The sequence below is a fragment of the Suillus plorans genome (assembly GCF_016647745.1).
Source record: "Suillus plorans strain S12 chromosome Unknown HD556scaffold_86, whole genome shotgun sequence".
NCBI classification, from domain to species: Eukaryota; Fungi; Basidiomycota; class Agaricomycetes; order Boletales; family Suillaceae; genus Suillus; species Suillus plorans.
Window position 1 is genome coordinate 46,496 of NW_024537470.1, and position 18,294 is coordinate 64,789.

At 48.7% G+C, this 18,294-nt stretch overlaps 4 protein-coding genes across 4 annotated transcripts; 3 read left to right on the top strand and 1 right to left on the bottom strand.

The window, feature by feature from the left end:
• Window positions 1-128: 128 nt before the first annotated feature.
• Window positions 129-4,041, bottom strand: HD556DRAFT_1449249 (putative aminoadipate reductase; the record flags this gene model as incomplete). The annotated part of the gene is made up of 13 exons (XM_041307570.1): window positions 129-347; window positions 403-660; window positions 710-859; window positions 916-1,194; window positions 1,240-1,783; window positions 1,834-1,998; window positions 2,048-2,209; window positions 2,264-2,479; window positions 2,529-2,635; window positions 2,685-2,903; window positions 2,959-3,266; window positions 3,321-3,681; window positions 3,733-4,041. The coding sequence occupies 13 exons, from the start codon at window positions 4,039-4,041 to the stop codon at window positions 129-131; spliced, it is 3,297 nt and encodes a 1,098-aa protein (XP_041154304.1).
• Window positions 4,042-11,229: 7,188 nt separating this feature from the next.
• HD556DRAFT_1313117 (uncharacterized protein) lies at window positions 11,230-12,231 on the top strand (the record flags this gene model as incomplete). Its single annotated transcript, XM_041300752.1, has 1 exon — window positions 11,230-12,231. One exon carries the CDS (start codon window positions 11,230-11,232, stop codon window positions 12,229-12,231), a length of 1,002 nt encoding a protein of 333 aa, XP_041154305.1.
• Window positions 12,232-13,455: 1,224 nt separating this feature from the next.
• HD556DRAFT_1190701 (Endonuclease/exonuclease/phosphatase) lies at window positions 13,456-14,418 on the top strand (the record flags this gene model as incomplete). The annotated part of the gene is made up of 1 exon (XM_041296165.1): window positions 13,456-14,418. A coding segment is annotated over one exon (963 nt), but the record flags the coding sequence as incomplete, so codon positions are not given.
• A 2,607-nt stretch (window positions 14,419-17,025) lies between these two features.
• HD556DRAFT_1434574 (RnaseH-domain-containing protein) lies at window positions 17,026-18,252 on the top strand (the record flags this gene model as incomplete). The annotated part of the gene is made up of 3 exons (XM_041305343.1): window positions 17,026-17,684; window positions 17,757-17,978; window positions 18,057-18,252. 3 exons carry the CDS (start codon window positions 17,026-17,028, stop codon window positions 18,250-18,252), a joined length of 1,077 nt encoding a protein of 358 aa, XP_041154307.1.
• Between the last annotated feature and the right edge of the window lie 42 nt (window positions 18,253-18,294).

Consider the following 18,294-nt stretch of genomic DNA (forward strand, 5'->3'; position numbering starts at 1 on the left):
CTTCGAACTGTCATGAAATGAAATCGTAATTGAGTAGGGTTAATAACAGAGTTCAATAGACTGAGATACCATTTTCTAGCATAATCACCTCAGACCTCGCGCCACAACCTCAAGACCTACTCATCTGTTCATTGAAACATCCCCATTGCCTCCCAATAATCCACCCACTGTGCAGCATCTGCCGAAGATAGCGACTTCAGTTCGTTCACCGTTGGACTGACGCGTTCGGCTACGGCAGTGGTGAATAAAGTCATGCCACCCGCTTCGGAGCCCATCTCTCCGGACGCCCTGATCGCGATGTCTGATTGAGTCATGGAACGCATGAAGTTGAGAAGCTTGATAGCAGGCTGTAATCGAAGAATAGATTGGAAACATTCTGGCCAGCTATCGGGATACACGTACGATGCGTTCCATGGTCTCATCGCTCAAGTCCTTGGCACTCGATTCGAGCTTTTCGAGCCACTCTGCGAATGGCACAAGAGGTAGCGGGTAACTTGTTACTTTACGCTCAACTAGGGCGTCCGCAATGGGCTGCATCAACGTCTTCCACGCAGTCGGTCTCGGATGCACCAGATTCACCGCGATGGTAGGTTCTTCTTCCGCGAAAGCTACATCAAGAATAGCATTTGATACGGCGTGGGGAGGGATCCAAGACACAAACTAAAAAACGCATGTCACGAATAGATACCCTCGATAGTGATGGACTTACTCCTTTAGCTTCGGGAAGTGCGCCCAGACTAACACTTGATTTGACGATGATCGGTAGCCAGTTTGTCGTGGTCCAAGCTCCCCGCGGGGGTCCTCCTGATACTTGCCCAATTCTGAATGATGATGCTGGTAACTTGCTGTTGACGAGAACCTTGATGGAAACTGTATTCGTAGAATCCACGCCCCACAAAGTAGCTTGTGACTTACCCTTTCCGAAACATATTTGCTCGCACCGTAGCCAAGACCTACTGCGACTCCTGCGTCGTATTCCACTTCTTCAGGGACTGGTCCTTTCGCTTTATCCCAACTTTGAGCAGACGAGATGGAAGACGCGAACATGAAACGCGGCTGTGGATGACGCGGAGAAGATAATGCCAAGTCTATGAGATTCCGCATTCCCCGCACATGAGTGTCGAATGACGAGAGCGCCAGGTTAAAGTCAAGTCGCCAAGCGTTGTGAATGATGACAGTGACAGACGTGCAGATCTACGTTATCTTAGTTGATTCGGTGACACTGAAAATGACGCAAACCTTTTGATATAACTCCTTATCCAGACCTAGGTGGTCGTCGGATGTATCAGTTTCTACATACACTAGTTTGTCGGATTGAAGCGAGGTAAATTCTAAACCGCGATCTTTGAACGAGTTTTCCTGTCGTTGTTGTATGGATGCCCCCTTTGACGGGCGATTGAAGGCATATACCACAGACACGTCCTCACGCTGGAGTAGATCTGCAAGCAGGTATGAGCCAAGGCCACCCGTAGACCCGGTCAGGGCGACCACATGATCGCTGTGGCTGCACCCATTAACTAGAGTAGTGTTGGGCTTTATGACAGAGTTCCCTAATCCGACTGAATACCTCTCGATCATGTTCTCGATATCAGCCTTGACGTCGACGGTATTTGTACCATTTCGCTGCAATACTGCATTAATGACGCTTCTCGCGAGCCGGCGAATCGAAGGACTTGAAAATATGATGTTCTGGTCAATCCGCGATGCTGATTCCTGAAGGTCACAATCTGAAGATGAGCGGAGAGAGCTGATAATGCGGTTTTTGAGAAATGTCGCAGAGAGACTAGATGCACGGAGTAAGCAGAGCACTAGCCTTTGTTGGTTTCGACCCACCTATCAAAACCCTGAGTAAAAAGGTCCGCATCAGGATCAACGTCCTTGTCGGCGTTCACAGCAGCAGCGTGGACCTTGAGCCATCTCTCGACGTCTTCCGCAGTCCAGCTTGTAGGCAAAGGTATATCGATACCTACTCTAGTGCTGCCCTCGACCTTTTCATATCTGTCGCCCATGAAGTCTAGTTGACAAAGTGATGAATTAATATGCTCACAGGGTATTGATCTCCTCCTCATACAGCTTGACGGTTGCTTTCTTGATGACGGTCCCTTTTCCAGCTCGAAGCATGGGCTTCTCACTGTGTGTTACAAGGATCATTTCTTTGAAGATTCTGCTGAAGGCAGGAGCCTCCTTATTCGCTTCCTCTATGTCCGGCCTTCAAGAACTTCTTCAGACGCAACAGTAGCATGCGATCTTTTAGGGGACTTACCATACTTGGTTCCTAAACTCAGCAAGTTGTTTTTCGTCATCAACGTCAATTCTACACCCTGCTCGTGGCTCTATGAGGATTCCAACTTGATTGCGTCCACGTCCAAACATGACGGCACCAGTTACAGAGGGGTTGGCACAAATGATATTTTCCATGGGAGCCGGTACTGTCTTCTCCCCGGACGAGAGTATCAAAACGTCGTCAATCCTTCCTACGCTGCAAGGAAAATGTCAGAGAAAATGAATAACGCAAAATTCAGTCGTACATCTTCCACAAACCCTCTACGGTGGGATGCTTGATAAATACATCTGAAGTAGCATAGCCCTTGACGTCCGGAAGATTCTCTACTGATACTTGATGCGTCGGGGTTGTCTGCAAAAAAGTGTTTGACGCGTGTTCAAAGATCGACTCGGAGACGCACCAAAACTTGACATTCATATGTACCATCGTCCTGTGGAGCCCATCTGATCTTGGAATTGGGTCCGAATCGCACCCAGTCCCAAAACTTTTGATCGACCGAATTTCGGATATGATGAGTGCTGGAACCAAATTCTGTAGCGCCGTAGCCACAAGAAAGCTTGACCCCTGCATTCACCAGGATATTTCCTATCTTAGGCACGAGAGGACCGCCACCATAGAACTGCATTGGTTTCAACGCGAGTCATTCATTGTCACAGCATCGATAACAAACTTACAACACATTCGAGGGTCTTCAGAACATCGACGGCACTCGGCGAAAACACCCACTGTTCCAGAAAGGCAGGCACAACTACCAAAGTGTTCGGTTTCGTCTTGAGTATAGAGTCCAGGATGTTTTGCGAGTTGGGTACTACAGGAGTCGCCAAGGGATCGAGCAAGGATGTAGGCGGGTAAATAGACACACTGCTCAGGGCGGCGATAGGGGCGAGCAGCTGAAAATATATACCAAAGACATGAAATGATGGCAAAGACGCAGCACCGAGGCGAATAGGAGTGGGAAGGTTAGTGAGGTCGAAGATAGATGCTAACAGTACTCTATCTTAGCATTGTTCGCTGTGAAGATTTTTTACTGACTCACGCGTTAGGCACCAGTGGATGGCAGTCAAGTTACTTATTGGAATGGGTTTTGGGAAGCCAGTGCTGCCAGAGGAATGCAGGTAGAATAATACATCGTTCTCAGACGACGGCGGACCTAGGGAAGGGTACGGGACAATAGCCTCGTTGGGAGTACCACTAACGAGTGATGGGTACAGGTGTTTCAGCGCCGGAATCTCGTCAATCTGCAGCTGGCTTGTTTGAGTGGCAGACGCAAGACCCGCTTCGACTCCGTCGATTAGGGAAGCGAGAGAGTGCCGAGTGGTGATCAGACGACGGCATCTAGTTTTCTGCATCATGCTCGTGACTGCCGCCGCTGAATTACGGGGGGACATAGGGAACGGCTTGAAAACAGTGATCAGAAACCCAATCATTCAGAAAATCTATGTACACACAACCAGCCCAGCGAAGATTATGCCCATGAATATTGTCTGGTAAAGAAGGGTGTCGGAGTTCGCGATGAGGGCGACCACTTCTTTGTCTGCGCCTGCGGAGGCTGGTCTAATTGCCTGGGAGGCCCGATGACAAGCTCGATAGAAGTCTGAATGAGAGATAGAGACCAGGTCATTGCTGTCGGGTTTGTCGTAGACAAAGAAAGGGACGTCCGAGTTATGTTGCGCATTGAATTCAACCAATTGTGGGAGGGACAGAGATCCATCGAGGGGAGGGTAATTGACATGACCTCGATGACATGAAGCGACCATGATTTGGATGATTGTAGACACTTGGGCTGACTGTTTATACGAGATATGTAAGGCTTGATATGAGTTCGGCAGGGAATTGCGAACGAAACGAGATATCAGACGTGTCAGCAAGTAACACGAAGAGTGTTAGAACAAGGCTAGAGAAGAGGACTTTTGGAGGAGCTTTCGATCGTTCTTGGAGCGGGGATCTCACTGTAAGATTTGCTGTAGGTATGAGTGTACATGCACAGTATATATATGTTTTTGAGTTATCGGTGAAGAAACGGGAATCGTGAAATCTAAGCACAAGGTCAGATAACGAAATGGTAAAAGAGAAATGAAAGGAATGTATCCACGTAATTTGGATGCGAAGAGTGCAACTCTTCGCATGAAAATCGGACGACCTCGAACGTATGGTCCGTTCGAGTGTCTCCGTTTTTGAAGTATGGTCAGCGCGTAGAGGATAGGCCATCCTTACAGATATCAAGTGCACGAATGAGTGGTCATTTTCGAGCGGTATGAGAAAAACCTCACTGGAAATTACTGGGAAAGCCGCCTATATTCCTACAGACGGGCCCACATGACCGGGGGCGGCGTAGTTGATGTCGGATGGCGATCGAGGATGAGATAGTCTACTGTGGAGATAACCCACACGTTTGGCATGTCTGCCAAAATGCCTTGTAGATGGCATGTACTTAAGAAAACTGAAAGTGAAAAAAGCAAGCGAGAACAAGCGCTACGGTATCGTCTCTGCACGGAGACGCTCAAACCCCTTTTCGGCTCGGACTCGGAAACGACCACCGGGGCCCTTGATTCCGTACCACCACCATGGACGGAAATTCCCACGCATAAAAATGCACGGGCAAGGTCGAGCCGTCGCAGCTCACAGCAAAAACTGGCCATAAAAACCGCATAACGTCCTTAAAACCATAAACATAAGTATGAATACCCACCTTCAAATCAACCAAACATAACAACCCCAAGACAGCAAACGCCAGACATACCCGCAACACACCACACATGTAACGCCAACCAACGAACACAGCACCTGAGCACCATAAAACAACCAACATACGTCAAAACTACAAAAGGACAACGCCAATCATGCACACACGTAAAAATCCACCTCCCCACCATGCCTCGTACTGACACACAACACCGCCTAAAACCGCTCCCTTGAGAAATCACAATGATAATGAGTCTTAATAGGCCACTGCCCCAGTCGAAATCGAAATAAGCCCGGCCACGATGCTCTCACCGAACAAATCAGCCTCCCTCAACCCCAGCCAGCTGCGCTCGAAATAATGATATAAAAGCCCATAGAATCCACTCACTCTCCTCATCCCAGCAGAAATGAAAGACAAGGAACCTACTTCCCTTAAGGCAATATCCCAAGCCTCCCGCCCCTACCCCACCACTCCTCGTCCTAACTCTCAACCCCCCCGCTCCGTGTCGTATATCAAACCTTCGTCATGGACACTCGGCACCGTTCATTTCGTTCGTACCTATATATTCTCGTTTATTCCCGCGCCTCGTAGCTACCTCAGTTGACTTCGTACGTCGCTGAGGTCAGTATTATATTCATACTTAGTACCTATGTAACTAACACCAGCTGTAGCTATCTGCTACAGGTTATGAGCCCTGCGCACCATCAGTGAAAATTTCAAATTAAGCGCGCGAAGAAAAGACTCACAAAAGGATGTCCACCTCGAACGGAAAATTGGGAGAAGACTTTCTCCGCATTCCCAAGCTCGCTGCCGATGGCGAGAATTGGATGATGTATAAAGAGCGTCTACAATGGTCGATAGACGCTCGAGGGCTGCTCGGCCATTTGGATGGCACCGAGACGAAGCCAATAGATCCCCAGACGCTGCCTAACAGAGGAGCGTCGTGGGTACCTGCTACTCCGGACGAGGTGAAAGAAGTTAGTACATACAAAACAGAGCTGAAAGAATGGCGCACGGGCCAGGCCATAACGAAACAGCAAATCGCCGGAATGATCCCCGATTCCCTATTCATTCAAATCAAAAATCTAGATACGGCTAAAGACATCTTTATGCACCTTTCGAGTTTGTTCGAGCAACGCTCGCACGTAGTCTCTGTCGAGCTACTGCGCAAGCTACAGGACCTAAAATGCCCCGAAAAGGGGAACGTTCGCGAACATTTCGACAAGATGCGTACCGTTAAAGAGCAATTGTCTTCGTTGGGCCACGCGCCAACGGACGAGAGCTTTGCGGCGATGATTATGAGCTCGTTGCCGAGCAGCTACGACCCGCACCTATCAGCATTAACGGCATCAGCCAAAGTCTCAAGTGTCAAACTTACCGCTGACACGCTGATATCGACAATCGTCGACAAATACGACCGTTGAGCCTCAAAGTCGAAGAAGGCAGGATCCTCGAGTGACGACGCCGCCTACAACACGAATGCAGGTCAGCGTACTCGAAAGATAAAAGGAAACTGCCATAATTGCGGCAAATATGGACATATGCAAAAGGATTGCAGAGGTCCAGGAGGTGGAGGAGTTGGAGGCAAGGGAAAGTCAGATTGGAAGGGCAAAGATAAGAAGCCCGAAACTGCTGCCAGCGCCAAGGATAAGGAGAAAGACGACGAACCTGAAGGAGTGTGGTTAGCACACGAGTCAAACGCATCGAACAAACAAACATCGTTCACCTATGCAACACTAACTGACTCAAGCAGGAAAAACAATACTCGGATCGAGTTATTCGACTCCGGTGCCTCACGGCACATGTCGTCGTATCAAGACCTATTCCAAGACTTCGTCAATATTGCCCCAAAGCCTATCACCACTGCCAACAAACACACCTTCGAAGCGATCGGCAAAGGGAACATAACGATCTTGCTGCCAAATGGGGAGTCACGCACCCGAATACTCCTCAAAGACGTGCTTTACGCACCTAAGATGGGTGTAACCCTCGTGTCAATTAGCCGTCTAGCAGCCGCCGGATGTGCTGCGTTATTCCGAGAGAACACCTGCAAAATATTCAATGATAAGAAATGGCTAATGGGGGAGATCCCAGTCAATAGAGGTCTATACTGTATCAAAGGAACAAACAGTACCTTCGCAGGGGTAGCAAGCACAAAAGAAACCCTAGCCATGCGCGAAATCCATGCGCGACTCGGACATATGGCGCCAAGTACCATCACACAGATGATTCGTGATGATGCAATCATCGGAATCAGTCTAGACCCATCTGACGCAACCATGGATAGTTGCGAGTCGTGCGAATACGCAAAGGCCACACGTAAGGCAATAGGCAAGGTTCGAGACCCTCCAAGGCGCGAGAATTTCGGGGACGAGGTGCACAGCGACCTCTGGGGCCCCTCGCCCATTCGTACTCCTGGACAAAAGGAGTATTTTGTATCGTTCACGGATGATCACACAAGGTTTACGCACCTCTATCTCCTCAAGTCCAAAGACCAGACTTTCGACGCCTACACTAAATTCGAGGCCTGGGTAGACACACAATTCAGCGCAAAGATCAAGCGTTTTCGTTCCGACCGAGGAGGCGAATATACTAGCGAGGAGTTCACTCAGCATCTTAAGTCAAAGGGGACTGAACGCAAACTCACCGTGCATGATACGCTGGAACACAACGGTGTTGCTGAGCGGCTAAATCGAACTGTCGTCGAACGAGCGCGCGCGCTACTTCATGCTAGCGGGCTACCAAAACACTTGTGGGGGGAGGCTATAATGCACGCTGTAGAGACTCGTGCCTCGCATTGTGTGATATGGCACTTTCCACTAGGGAGTACACAGCACAACTTGCAGCATCACTCTGTGTGCTATCCACAGCTATTCCCTTACGAGGCGCAGCTTTCCCACGCAATGCGCAGCATGCGCGCACGACTTCCCGCGCTTTACGATGTATACGCGCGCGCGCTTTCCCGCGCTTGAGCGCCCTATAGCGCCAGCCATCCAGAAGCATCCATCCACTGTCCACCAAGCTCTCTAGTGCGTATATTCCCATTTCTCTTATTTACATATCGTTCCACCTCTATTTTTACCATGGACCCTTACTTACATATATCTTTACATACCTACTCGGTAGCGCTTCGGCTCCGCATGACAGCGCTTAGGCGCCATATAAGCGCCAGCAGTACATATTATTAGACACTTTACTTTCCAACAAGAACTTTACCTCCCACTTACCACCCACATACTACCTAGGAGAACATAGTAGAAATCTATTCTTTGACACCTCGCGCTCGTATCTCTTGTCTAGTATCTAATCACCCCTTAAGCAAACTCACTCTTACTCTCTCTCATTACCGCTCACACACGCGCGCTTCCCGCACCTCGCGCGTACCTTCGCTTTCCCGCGCCTTGTGCGCACCTGCGCACTTTCTCGCGCTTCGCATCAGCCGACCAGTAGCGCCTTCGGCGCGCACTACTAGATCCTTGCTGCACTCGCTTCCCCTTTAGGGTCGAACGCACTTGTCGTCTCAAGTATAGCAGACTAGGCAACGCGCGACCTCACAACATTTACAGATACAGTCTGGAGCATCATTTGTTCCTCACAGTATTGTTGTTTCTACAACGCGACGTGGTTGAAGAACCGAACCGTCACACGTGCATTGAACAATAAAACTCCCTATGAAATGTTATTTAAGAAAAGGCCCAACTTAGGGAACTTACCTGTCTGGGGGAGCCGCGTCAAGGTACACACTACCGACGGCTCCAAGCTGGACATGCGCGCGATTGAAGGCAGATGGGTGGGCTTTGATTCAGAAAGTAACGGACATCGAGTCTACTTGCCCGATACCCGGCGTATAGCTGTCGAGCGCAGCGTGCGTTTCGACACAGCAGAGGTAAGAATACCTCTAGAAGGATCTGAGAAAGGGGGACACCACACGGTACGAACCGATGATGTCGGTTCAACAACCCCGTCAATGGTCAGCCACACGGCACGAACCGATGATGTCGGTTCAACACTCACCGTCAGATCACAAGCCCATAACCCCAATCCAACTCCTCCTTTCGACCACCTAGGCCCACAGTTCGAAGGTACAGCGCCTCCACGTCGATCTGGCCGAGTGAGAATCGAGTCAGCATACATAAAGAGCCTGCGCGATGGCACAGGTACAACGGACGGTAGTAGCACAAACTTACCTCGCGGAATGCAGTCTGTGGAAGAGTCCAGCAACTTGGCCGCAGAACTAGGAATGGTGGGGGAGTATGGTGAGATGGATGAGGATGACGAAGAAATATTTGCGATGATGGCAGGTGTAGAGGCTGTTGAAGGAACGGATCCCACGACCGTCAAAGAGGCAAGCGTCAGGACTGATTGGCCTAAATGGGAAGGCGCGATCAATAAGGAACTTGACGCGTTGGAAGACGCACGTACCTGGACTGTTGTTGAACGTCCGGACAACGTGAATGTTGTCGGATGCAAGTGGGTGTTCCGACTAAAACGAAATGCTGATGGGGAAATTGAGAAGTACAAGGCACGTTTAGTAGCGAAAGGGTACTCACAAGTTTATGGCCTCGACTACTATGACACCTATGCGCCAGTGGCACGCCTTGCTTCCCTTTGCACGATCCTCGCCATCGCAGCACGACAAGATTGGGACATAGACGTTTTTGATTTCCATAGCGCATTCCTAAACGGGAAATTAGACGCTGATGAGGTAATCTACATGGAACTCCCACCTGGTCTCAACGTCGATGGCAAGTTCAAACGTCCCGTCGCTTGCCTTCACGTTGCTCTCTACGGATCCAAACAAGGCGCTCTCAAGTGGTATCAGGAGCTGTGCCGGCTACTTTTTAGCCTAGGTATGAAGAGGGCAGAGTCAGACTGGGGAATATTTTACCAGCATATAGGTGCGGATATCCTTGTCCTCGCATCTCACGTTGATGATTGCACGCTCACCGGCAGCAACAGTGATCTCGTAGCACGTTTTAAGCGCGACGTAGCCGCTCGCTACATGCTTACGGACCTCGGACCTATCGCGTCCTTGCTTGGGATGAAGGTAATGCGCGACCGTGTCGCGCGCACCATCTCCTTCTCCCACGAGACTTATATCGACTCTATCCTTGCTAAGTACAATTTTACGGACTTTAAGCCTTGCTCGATCCCCATGGACCCAAACATACCATTGTCCACGTCGCAATCGCCAAAGATGCCTGCGGAGACCAGCTTCATGAAGAATATTCCGTATCGTGAGGCCGTCGGGTCACTGATGCATTTAGCTGTCGGAACGCGTCCAGATATCGTGTTCGCAGTCTCAACTGTCGCGCAGTATGGCTCGAACCCAGGAATGCCGCATTGGGAAGCTGTGAAAAAGATTTACCGGTACTTGGCGGGCACGAAGAAGTTCGCACTCACTTTCGGCGATGGAAAACGTGGACTCGAAGGGTTCGCAGATGTGGACGGCGCCTCGCAAGAGCACAGGCATGCGGTGTCCGGATACGCCTTCATTCTGGATGGAGGGGCTGTAAGCTGGAGCTCGAAGAAGCAAGAGTTAGTCACGTTGTCCACGACGGAAGCTGAGTATGTCGCAGCTACGCACGCTGCTAAAGAAGCAATTTGGCTTCGTCGTTTTATTACCGAAATCTTTCGCCCGCTCACACAACCAATCACGCTCTATTCCGACAATCAATCGGCCATCGCCCTCGCCAATTCTGGCGCATTTCACGCGCGCACGAAACACATCGATATTTGTTACCATTTTATTCGTTTTTCTGTTGAAAACGGCTCTATTTCTCTTATTTACTGTCCTACTGATAGTATGACCGCGGACACACTCACCAAGCCCCTTCCTAGTCTCAAAGCTAAACACTTTGCCTCCGCCCTCGGCCTACGCTCGGTTTGAGGGGGAGTGTCGTATATCAAACCTTCGTCATGGACACTCGGCACCGTTCATTTCGTTCGTACCTATATATTCTCGTTTATTCCCGCGCCTCGTAGCTACCTCAGTTGACTTCATACGTCGCTGAGGTCAGTATTATATTCATACTTAGTACCTATGTAACTAACACCAGCTGTAGCTATCTGCTACAGGTATACCAATATGACAAGTTGACTTCGTACGTCGCTGAGCTATCTGCTACACTCCGGACCAAAGTATTTCCCCCCTGACATTCTACAGGAAGACATGGACTTAGAACGAGCCTTGGACTTAATACCGTATAAACCTGATCCACCCTCTCCACCCTCCCCACCGAGCCCGCAATCCCCCCCTGACATGCCTACCCCCACATCCCAGGGGAACCGCGTACACCCACCTCACCCCGACCTCCTTGTATACCAGGATTTTACAGTAACTACATCCCATGCTGACGACGACAAACCTCCAAGCAGCGATCTTGCTAGCTCGATCCACGCGCCAAACAACTCCAAAGGAGATCACCTCATGAGCGCCCCGCCAAGTCCCACCATTAGACACGCACCAACCGCTGAAGAACAAGCTATCCTAGACCATCTAGCATTGGCTGACATGAACAGGTCTGTACTCAGCCAAAACGGCCAGACCAATCGTGCAACCCTACCCCAATTCACACCGGTACCCAATGGGGGATTCCCAGCAGTGCACATGTCCCACTCGGCACAAATATTTGACCACCTCGACAACAGAGTCCTCCTCGCCTGGTTCCAAGTCAAACACCCTAAGTTCTTAGTACGGGTGTTCGACCACTCAGGAAAAGACGTAGCGGAACGTGCTGCCATCCTTGCAGAACGCATTCGCACTAGCATATCCACCATCGCAGAGTTTGTCCAAAAAGATGCTCCCCCCGTACGCGTCTCCCCTCCGCAACCCCAGGGAGGGAGAGAAGCGAAGCACCTCCCGACGGGTTTCCTGGTCCACAAAGTAACAGAAGAGACCAGGAACCTGATCCTGAATCAACGCATCTGGTCTACCATGGACCTCACGTTTGAAGCTCTCCCATTCCACTGCAACCACCCCCCAGAACTACTGTTCTGTCTATCCGGATTCACGACCCTAGACTCTGAGACCATCCTCCAGACCGTCAACGACACCTGGTCTCGCGAGGAAAACCGCTCCCACATCGAAGAGCTTTTCTCCAAGTGCAGCCTCCCAGATGGAGTGCCCACCTATATAGCCACCCATAACTTTATCGAGTCCGCCCGTGTTGAACTCCTCGATTTTAAGATAACGGGGGGCTATCTGTCCCACGCTTTAATGTCCTCGCTGCCAGTCCCACCAACGACGCTAAAACATGGATGAACCTGCGAAGCTTCTTGAGCGCCCTCAATTACCCAACTAGTCTTGACGGCTGCGGAATAGCGACAGCCCTCTCTGCGTGCCAGATCTGCCATTCGCTGGCCCACCCAAAAGGATTATGTCCGTTCCCGCTCGTCACCCTCTGGAACGGCCCAAGAGCGGGCAATAGGAATAATGGAAATGGACCACGCCAACCTGGAAGGACCAGAGGCGGAAATGGGAGACCCGGTCGCAACATTGGATATACCACATAACTACGCACCATGCCAAAAAGTCCTACCTACCTATCTGTAACTTGATGTAACAAAACCTAACCCCCCCTCAGCCCGTACATGTACCCAACCCACCTGCCAAGCCTAGCCACCTACCCCAGTCTACATACACCAATTCCAGTCCTTTTTGAACATACGAACCAACACCCATCAAACAACAATATGCCGCAACGGTTCCAACTTAGGCCCGGTTCCGAAAGATCAAATGAGCCGTTGCGAACGTGAGACAGGTTTGAGTGAGACACAAGCCATCAAATTAAGACCCCTTTGCCCAAATATACTGATCGTGAAAACGAGACAGGAAAGCAGGAGTCGTCTCAAAACAGCATGGTGCAAACCAGACCACAGAAACCTATTTAGGTTCGGACGAGCCGTGCTGAGAGGCTCAAGTTTTCATTAGTAGGTGTTACCAGTGTCCTGGGCACTGTTAAACATCGAAAACGCTAACATAGTCCACTGCTAATGGGCCAGATATGTCGATTCTAAGTCTACATAATGATCATAACGTAGTCTTAGTAGCACGATCACCCCAAACACTCAATTAAACCCCCCTAGTCACGGTCTTTTTGTTGGTAACGGTGCAGGCATCCCAAGTAGCAGAGGAGGACCTCCTTGAACCACTGGGAAAACCTCCGATGACCGCTCTCGGGACTTTGGAAGTGGACACGCCTACCAACGGCACCCCCAATCACAACATCAACCTCAACCTCAAACCGGAGGCCCACCAGCACCAAGCACGGCCGCCCACATCCCCCGCAACCAAACACAAGAACCTGTCAACAGAAACGGAAGCGCCGCAACATCAATAAATATAGTAAGAAACACCAACCGAAACCAACCAACGCACCAGGTAAATGCCAACACGAACGAGCACAAAAGAACTAGGGCAAACATTAGAATAGCTACACTAAATATAAGAGGATGAACCTCAGCAAACCTCGCGCAGAATGCAATATCCAAATGGACAACAGTAAATCAAACAGTAAGAGACAAAAAGATTGGCGTACTATGTCTGCAAGAGACTCACCTGACCACAGACCACCAGAACCAAATTGATACTCTATTCTCCCGACGTCTACGTGTCCTAAGCACAAGCGACCCAATTAGACCAGGCAACTCAGCCGGAATTGCCTTCGTACTGAACAAAGAGATAACAAACACCGCGGATGCCACTATGAGAGTCTTGATACCAGGACGAGCAGCAGTCTTATCCCTAAAATGGCACAATAATGAGACAATCAATATACTAAATATCTACGCACCAAATAACGCAAACGAACACCGAAACTTCTGGGAAAAAATCAACTCCGAATGGTCAAGGACACACGCCGGTACTATAGACCTCATGGTAGGAGACTTTAACATCACCGAAGAACCAATAGACCGAGCCCCCGCACGATACGACCACGAATCAGCCACTGAAGCCCTGAGAGAACTAAGATCAGCACTAAACCTACAAGACACATGGTGCCTTGAAAACCCAAACCAAAGAATGTTCACCTTCAGTAGCAATCACAATTCGCTATCACGCCTAGACAGAATTTACACCTCAACACGCCACTCAGAAAGTATGATAGACTGGGACTCACATATCAGCCACATCCCGACAGACCACCACATGGTGTCGGTAAGGTTCGCACCGCCCGGATTACCGCACATAGGAAAGGGAAGATGGTCGTGGCCAATAGGAATAATGACAGACGAAAACCTAATCAAAAGAATCGTGAGATTAGGGATCGAAACCCAACAAACACTGGAGGAAATGAACGTACGAGACAACACATCCAATCCGCAAAAGTCTTGGAGCACCCTCAAAACAAAAATAACCGACATAGCGAAAGAAACACTGAAAATACACCTAGGAAAAGTCAACCAACGGATACGGACATTAACGAAAGACCTATGCAAAATAACAAACCTAAACAATATAGACTCCTCTGAAGACACTAGAATAAACCGGATCATCATCGAGAAAGAAATAGAACACTTACAAAAGAAACAAAACAAAAAAGCACAACTAAAAGCCCAGTCACAATGGGCGTCACAAGGCGAAAAAATAAGCAAATACTGGTCAAAAATAAATAGTCAGAAAAAACCTAGAGACATAATATATAGACTAAACATACCTGGAACCAGAAGATACACCACGAAATCAGAAGAAATGGCCGAAATAGCGAGAACATACCACGAAAACATACAAACAACTGACAATTCCCAACACCATGAACATACTCAACAGAATGCGAGAAGAACATCACTAGCAGAAATACCGGCAAGTCAGAAGATCGAAGCACAAACGAACCAATTAAATGAACTCTTACAGGAAGAACATGTTCTCAACGCACTAATGTCTTCGAAATCTGGAAGTGCCACCGGTATCGACGGAATCCCATATGAACTGTGGAAACACCTTCACGGCAAATACACAGAGGCAAGTAAGGAAGAACAGCCAGGATTCAATATAATTAAAATGCTCACCACCGTAATGAACGACATTCAACTCCACAGGGTCAACCAGGACTCGGACTTCACCCTAGGATGGATGTGCCCGTTATATAAGAAAAAGGACCGCACTAGAATAGAAAATTACTGACCCATAACACTATTAAACACAGACTATAAGATACTCACCAAAGCTCTCGCCATTCAACTAACCAAAGACATACACCGACTAATCCACCCGAACCAGAGCGGCTTCATCAAAGGGCGATCCATTTTTGACCCGATCCGCTTAGCCCAAACGATGACCGCTTATGCCGACCTAATGGAAGAAAATGGCGCAATAGTAGCCCTTGATCAAGAAAAAGCGTATGACAGAATCAAACACTCTTACCTGCTCGAAACGTTAGAAGCATTTAACCTCCCACCCATGTTCATAAATACTGTCAAAACATTATATCAATCAGCGTATACACGAGTGGCAATAAATGGTTTCTTGAGCTCACCGTTCCAAGTAACACGTGGAGTGAGGCAAGGCGACCCATTGTCCTGCCTGTTATTCGACTTAGCAATAGAACCTTTGGCCTGCGCACTACGCAACTCACCGAAAGTGAAAGGATACCAAATCCCTGGCATACGAGAACGAGTGAAAGTCAATATGTACGCAGACGATACCACGATATACCTCTCAAAAGATGATAAATATTCAGACCTAGAAACAATCTTACAAACATGGTGCATAGCTTCAGGCGCGAAATTTAACATGGAAAAGACTGAAATACTACCTATCGGAACAAAAGAACACCGAGCCTCAGTATTACAAAACAGAAAACTAAATAACCTTGACGCACCTTGGCAAGACCAAGTCAGAGTAGCCAAAGACGGCAACCCTATAAGGTCACTTGGGGCCTGGATAGGCAACGAAACAGAACAAGCAGCATCATGGGAACTGACACTAACGAAGATCGAGAGCAACCTTAAGAGATGGAATATGGGACACCCCTCCCTCGATGGGAAAAAGCTGATCATCCAAATGGTAGTCGGCGGAATGACGCAATTCCTCACAAAGGCGCAGGGAATGCCTAAAAGTATCGAGAACGCCATCACCAAATTAGTAAGAAACTTTATATGGAACGGAAAAATAACCCCACCAATAAGCACAGGACGTCTGGAACGACCCATCGCCGAAGGAGGCCTTGGTCTCCTAAATATCAAAATAAGGAACGAAGCGATCGACATAACATGGCTACAGGCCTACATGGACATAACACATCGCAGACCAGCATGGGCTTTTGTCGCTGATGCCATAATCAACACCTTAAAGCCGGAAGGAATCACCAACAACGCGGACTTACGAACATTCCTAACATCATGGAACCCCCCCGCAAAAGGGAAACGAGCGAATAAACTGCCGTATATAATAACAAATATGTTAAAAACTGCCAAGAAACACCATGTAAGCTTCGCACCTCTGAAAATCTCCGACAACCTCAAGAACCAACTCCCCGCCTGGTTACACTTAGGCGCGCCTCCAAGAACTTACCACAAAGCAAAAAACAACTGCCTGCGACAAACACACTAAGTGACATCAGTAAGACACCTAAGAAACATGGCTGAACGAATAACAAACCAAATCACTCACCAACCGCAAGCCACATGCACATGCACCGAATGCATCAATGACAGACTAACAGGATGTAAGAACCCCCACCATTGTGCAAAGACAGCGCAAAACATACTAGATAGCCTCCTCCCGAAATATAACCCCAATACGACACCTAGAAAAGACCACTTAACGCTAACACACAGACGCTTGGAGAAAAACGCACAAGCTCGCACACAACCGGAGGGAGAAAGCCTCTTCAACCCCTCCATCACAATACGGAACAGTCTGACAGACTGCTTCCGCATTTTTGTGGACCCATCGAGACCGGTCCAAATACCAGCCTACAGACTACGTGTCCCACTTAATGGGAGACGAACGAACGACGACACACTCACCATCTTCACCGATGGTTCATGCACCAACAACGGGAAATACAACGCAAAGTGCGGAGGAGGAATCTGGATCAAAGAGAATCACCCGATGAATCGCGAAATTAGCATGCCCGGAGCGCACCATTCAAACCAGATAGGAGAGCTTGTGGCAGTACTAATAGCACTGCAAACCGCAAACCCACTAACACCTGTCAAAATAGTAACAGACTCCACATATGTAATAAATGGCCTAAATACCCACCTCGATGACTGGGAGAATGCCGGGTGGATCAATGTGGCAAACGCCCAAATATTCAAAGCAATAGTGTACCAACTACGCCGACGCTCGGCGCCAACCAGCTTCCAATGGGTTAAGGGACACAGTCAAATAACAGGAAATGAAAAAGCTGACCAACTCGCCCATAATGGCGCATCAAAAACAACCACCGACACCATAGACACATACGTGCCAAGGAACTTTGACCTCCAAGGCACGAAACTGTCAAAAATCAACCAAAAAACAGCGTATAATGCGTTAATGATAAAAAAACACATAGACTACAAAAGACCGACCTTAGGCATGCTAGACATCACACGATACGCAGTTGAAACACTGACCACAACACTAGAGACAGATGAAACGATATGGCGAGGATGCAGAAACAACAATCTCTCCAAAAAAGTCCAAATCTTCCTGTATAAAACGCTAAATAATGTCTTCCGAATCGGGGAGTTCTGGGCACAAATACCCACTTTCGGGCACCGAGCGTGATGCCAATCCTGCGGGGAAGAACCAGAATCAATGGAGCACATATTAATCCAATGCACTAACCCAATAAGAAAGAGAATTTGGGACTTAGCGAAAAACCTCTGGCCAAATAAACATAGCCCTTGGCCCGAACCCTCTCTAGGACTCATCTTAGGGAGCGGCAACATATCGCTCCCAAGGAACGCCCAAGCCCATGACGAAAACGACAAGAAACGCGCCGCGATAATAAAAGGGGCATCACGCCTCCTAAAAATCCTAATCTCAGAGTCAGCTTATCTTATATGGGTAGTAAGGTGCGAACACGTCATTCGGGACCAAATACATACCGTTGAACTCATCTCGAAACGATGGACAAATATCATGAACCACAGGCTACAACTGGACCGAGCGACAGCATGTAAATCAAAGCGATCAACCAAAACAACGTCAGAAATCTACAATACATGGGCTGATGTAATCGAAATAAACAATGACAAATACAAAACAGGAAAAGACTGGGTGAACGCCCTAGAGGTTTTAGTGGGTATTAAACTACCCCGGCCCCCGCAGACCGAGGTGTCCAGGTAGTATACGGAGCCCCACACTACTCCCAGAAACGGAGTGTGCATA